This window comes from Arachis ipaensis, chromosome B01 (genome assembly GCF_000816755.2).
Source record: "Arachis ipaensis cultivar K30076 chromosome B01, Araip1.1, whole genome shotgun sequence".
In the NCBI taxonomy this organism is placed as follows: domain Eukaryota; kingdom Viridiplantae; phylum Streptophyta; class Magnoliopsida; order Fabales; family Fabaceae; genus Arachis; species Arachis ipaensis.
Window position 1 is genome coordinate 137,306,291 of NC_029785.2, and position 4,925 is coordinate 137,311,215.

Below are 4,925 nucleotides of genomic sequence, written 5' to 3' on the forward strand. Positions count from 1 at the left end.
CATCAAAATATGAATAATTGAAAAATATAATCTGATCTATTAGTATGATTGACAATAAAATAACATTGAATCATTTTTATAAACGTTAAAAATACAAATAAGACGATTTAAACGTTAGGAACACAAATAGAACTTATACCAACTTTCCAAATAAAAATGGTATTTTACTCTTTATTTAATAATTAAAATGTATTGGAATTGGAATAAATGATGGGAGGGCATGAGTTCAAGCCAACAACAATAGCAACATGATATACAACTCAGTGGTACTAATCGTCTAATCCTGAATTATACATAGAATAAGAAAAGACATATTGTAATGTTAATGAATTAAGTAGTGTTGATATTATCTGAAATTTAAATTTGATTAGAAAGGAAAAAAAAGGGAGAAAGAGAATGGTTTGAAGGAGTTGGAGTCAGAAGTCAGAAGAGGTGGTTGAATGGTGGAAGAGAAAGAGGATAAGAATAGTTATGTGTCCTTAGAGTCAGTGGTTGTAGGCCTGAAGTCCCCATAGGTCTTAGCCAAGGGCACTAGTTACTCTTTTTGAGGACCCAATGCAACAACAGTCCCACTCACCTCACCTTCACCCACCCCACCTTCTTCTCAAATCAGAATCATGCAACCTTTTTTGCCTTCTTTTCTCTTTTAGCTAAAGCTGATTTCCACAATCCAAAGATGTGGCACTTCCTTTCCCTTTTCATTTTAATTTCCAGGAATCACACTCGTGCATGCTTTAATCCTAATCAATATTATGTCACTCACTTAATGGGATAGTAACTAAAAAAATTACTTAAAGCCTTTAACACACAAAAAGAGAAAGCACTCAAAGCAGGAATAGAAGGAATGGGGGAAATTCTAAAATATTGTATGTAATGTAAATTTGAGAACTGAAATGATAACATTACACATGCTTCCAATTAAATTACACATCCTAATTATAAAGCTTTTTCCCCAACAAGATATGCAACATTTTATCACTCATGTATACAGTTTTTCACTCTTAACCAATCAAACTTCTATTTATTTTTTTTTTTAAATTAAAAATGAGATTCGAATGCTCGAAAAAATATGTTCCTGTATATTGATAAATTCTTGACATCTCTTCTGGTATATAGATATAGACAAGGGATGACGTGTTTATATATGGTTTTATTTTCCGTTTTTTTAAATAAAACTGACAAATACTGCACGTTACGCGCACCGATCCAAATAACTGAACGTCGTATTTCAGTATTTTGGTGTCACTCTACTATAAAATTTAAGGGTTTTATTTTTTTCAGTAAGGAAAATTACGATCATCTCTATGTAAAATTACTTGTGAAAATCTCATAACATAAAAGATTTTCACTTTTTTATTTTTAATATTGAATTAACAATGTTTTTTTAAATTGTGATCTATTGTAGTATTTTTCTAAAATATGGGATGATTTAATGTATAGAGTACAAATTGGACTGTCCGATTTCTGTACTCAGACTCTCCGATTTGTGTTAAAAAAATTAAAAAAATTTGAAGTGTACCTCCCATAATTTTAAAAAATACCAAAAATTATCACGTTAAGGTATAACACTCATTCTACTTCCATATTCAAATATTTTAGCCTAAGATTTTAGTAGAGTTATACAAACTAGAAAGTAAAGGATAAAAACAAAAAACGAACTGTATAATAATCATTTGTGCTGCTATATTATTATTTCTATGCTCAGAGTCAGAGGCATATGAATGAATAATTATAAAATAGTCACTTTGTCCAAAACTTATTCCTTAATCAACAGTATAATAATATTTCATATGTAATATGTTTGGGTGTTACTTTGCTTTTTGGTTTCTTAACTTTTGAGGGAGCATGAAGAACACAAAGAAAAGTGTAATTACCATAAACATGAGAAAATATGTTTGGTAGAAAGAAAGGAAGAGACACTAATAATAATAATAGCATAGAATTAGAAAAACACATAAGAAATAAGAAAGCAGTAAAGACATTAAGACATTGGATCCCTGTCATGGAGACACAAATCCACTTGAACTTCATTTACAAAACACAGGTGGAAAAACGGGGGAGCACTTGAAATTGGAATAGGAATAGATACTCTTTTCACAACCATGTCCATGTCCATGTGCAAACCCCACTCATCCTTTGCCAAAGTACATTGTTGTCCCTTTGATTCAGTCTTACTCTCACCCACATGCCAAGGGGTAGGTCCCACTTTTGAAAGCTAAGCTTAACCATCTGCATAAAATAAAAAATTCCAAGCTTTTCAGCAATCAATCCCCAGCCACAATAATAAAAGATTCAATTCAACATCATAATACCCAACACACTACATATTTAATTTTATCATTGTCTCTAATAATATCAAATATTTAGGTAGCGTTTGGCAGAGAGACAGAGACGGAAAGACTGAGACAAGAGACAGAGACTAAGAAACTAAGATACAGAGATTGAAATAAATCTCAGTATTCTGTTTGATGCAAAGTGTAAAACAGAAATTGAAACAAAAATAAAATTTTAATTTAATTTGTACAAAGAGTAAAATTGGAATTAATTAATTGAAATAAGGATATTTTAAGTATAAAATGTTATTAAAATTTCAGTTTCCATCTCTAAAAAATTTAGTCCATGTGTCCTTTTTTTATGAAATTTTAGGAACAGAAACATAAATTTTAATACCAATATCTGAACTAACAAATATGATACTGAGTCAGTCTCTCCATCTCTGTCTTAATGCCTCAAAACAAACACTAGCTTAAGCAAAGAAAAAATGGATTAAAAGAGTGAATTTGATTGCATTTAACTAACTTACCTCTAGTGTTCCTTGAAGTGAAGGTTGTGAAGTCATGAGAGGATGTGGGGATGGAAATGGAAAGCTGAGTAGTGGAAGATTTATCATCCAAATCAAGCCAGGATGAGCCTCCTCTACTCTTGTGAGGCCATTCATCGAAGAAACGATGAACGGTGGTCTTCTGATGATGTGGCTCTTCTTCTTTCCCAAGAGCCATGTAGCAACCATGATCTTGTTCTGCTTCTCTTTGCTTTGAGTTGTTGTTGTTGTTATGGTGGTGAAGCTGCAAGTAAGAGTACTCGTTGTTGTTTTCATTGGACAAGCCAGAGCAGCTCCTCTGCTTCGAAGAAGTTGAGGAGCTTATGGTGAGTGGTGTCAGCTGCCATGAATCATCCATGGACGAAGCAGAGAAGCTTCTCATTGTTCCCGAAGGTTCAGTGAAGAAAGCATGCTCATCCACCTCCTCTTTCAGCCCATAAATATACCTCTCTCTATACCAAATTAAAAAGAGAAATCACTCACCAAAACACAGAAATAGAGCATGAAAAGTGAAGTATTAGCAAGCAGTACCTGCAGTCGGTGTTGGTCTGGGTGTCAAGAAACAAAGGAGCAGCGTTGTTGTTGTCCTGAAAAGAGAAGCCAATGGAGTTGGAGGACCTTGAAGAGGGTTGGTGGTGGTAGAGGAAGGAGTGTTGGTGTTGGTGTTGATGATAAAGGTCATGATGAGAGGACAGTGATGCAGATGAGAGAGGAGAGAGAGAGTTATTGTTGTTGTTGGTGATTGATAAGATTGTTGTTGTGGTTGAAGAAGATGGAGCATGATGAGAAGAAGCAGCAGCATCATCCGTGTTGGTTGGTGCTGCTGCTGGTGATTGTTTCAAAGGTTGTTGTTGTTCCACAGGCTTTCTTGAACGGTTCTTGCCTCTGTGCATGTGCCTCTCACAGTACTTTGAATCTGGATATGCTTCCTTTGAGCATCTCCATTTTTTTCCATCGGTTCTTCTGCATCTTCCTGGTTCAGGGTCTATCTTTCTTCCCAGACCCATCTGCAGATAGTTCCATCCAACTGCATGCATAGCATACATACATGTATGTCATGACTTGAACAAGTTCATATACATATACATAGATAAGGAAGGAAAATAACAAGTACTCACGGTGTTGTGGAGGGTGGTGGTGAGGGAAGAGCCTAGAGTGGTCAAGGTGGTAGCCTCTTTTGATGGAGAAGAGGAGATCAGGGGGGATGGAGATGCCAGAAGCCATGTATTTGTAGATGAGTGCTTGGTGTTCAAGCTCTTGCCACTGTGATGGTGTGAATGGGAACCTGCTGCTCCTGCTGCTTCCACCATTCATCATCAGATCAGTTTTTTTTTTTGCTGTAAGAAGAAGAAGAAGAAGAGATGATGATTTTGATAGTAGAAAACAAATGAAGAATGAAACAGAAAAGGCTCCTGAGGCCTCACTCACTCTGCAGTAAGTAGTGGAACACAGATTCAAATAGCAGCAGAGATAGATAGATAGATAGATACTTTAATATCAGAGTTATAATAGTGTGTGTGAGGGGTTATTGCCTTATTCTATTGCTCTCTCATTACTTATTATATTTATTATTATTAGGAACCTTGGGAGGGAAGGAGGGAGAGAGAGTAGGTATATTTATTTCAGGGACCATTGGGTTACAGAATCTTCTGTACATACATAAAACTAATGGTTCTCTTTACTGACCTAGCCACCTGCATGCCTTCACAATCCTCTCTTTTTTCTTTAACACAAAATGTCTTATTTCTTAAAACACATATTATATATCAAATAAACAATTAAGTGAATCAGAGTTTGAGGGTAACATGTTGACATATATTATAATGAAGTGAATTTGATTCAATCTTAATATTTATAATGTAATATGTAGTACAAAGCAAAATTGAAGTTGTTAGAAAGAAAGAGTTATGTTTTTGTTTTCTCTCTCTTACTATGTGCTTGCTGCTCCTATTATGACTGCACCTCTCTGATGCTGGTGCTGGTGCTGCTGCAGCTACTGGTGCTTCTGCAACTAAGCTGGCTCTCTGGCAGCTCTTGTCTCTGACATCTTTACGGAAATCCATAAACTAGAAGAGAGAGAAAGAAAAAGAGGGTCTAAAGACAA

General features: G+C 35.1%; 1 protein-coding gene across 3 annotated transcripts; it reads right to left on the reverse strand.

The window, feature by feature from the left end:
* LOC107643580 (growth-regulating factor 1) lies at positions 1,851-4,543 on the reverse strand. 3 transcript variants are annotated; one of them, XM_016347276.2, is made up of 5 exons: positions 4,250-4,543; positions 3,940-4,158; positions 3,353-3,848; positions 2,804-3,273; positions 1,851-2,229 (listed from the first exon to the last, which is right to left on the reverse strand). In XM_016347276.2, exons 2-5 carry the CDS (start codon positions 4,136-4,138, stop codon positions 2,222-2,224), a joined length of 1,173 nt encoding a protein of 390 aa, XP_016202762.1. In that variant the 5' UTR covers positions 4,139-4,158; positions 4,250-4,543; the 3' UTR covers positions 1,851-2,221. The 3 variants fall into 3 exon arrangements, with proteins under 3 accessions (XP_016202762.1, XP_016202770.1, XP_020963234.1); XM_016347284.2 differs by having other exon boundaries at positions 4,246-4,543; XM_021107575.1 differs by having other exon boundaries at positions 3,940-4,118; positions 4,250-4,539.

Coding starts and splice junctions, on each gene's coding strand:
- LOC107643580 (XM_016347276.2), bottom strand. CDS start 4,138: ATGATGAATGGTGGAAGCAGCAGGAGCAGCAGGTTCCCATTCACACCA. Junction 3,849..3,939: donor CCACCACCCTCCACAACACC/GTGAGTACTTGT, acceptor CTATGCATGCAG/TTGGATGGAACTATCTGCAG. Junction 3,274..3,352: donor CAGACCAACACCGACTGCAG/GTACTGCTTGCT, acceptor AATTTGGTATAG/AGAGAGGTATATTTATGGGC.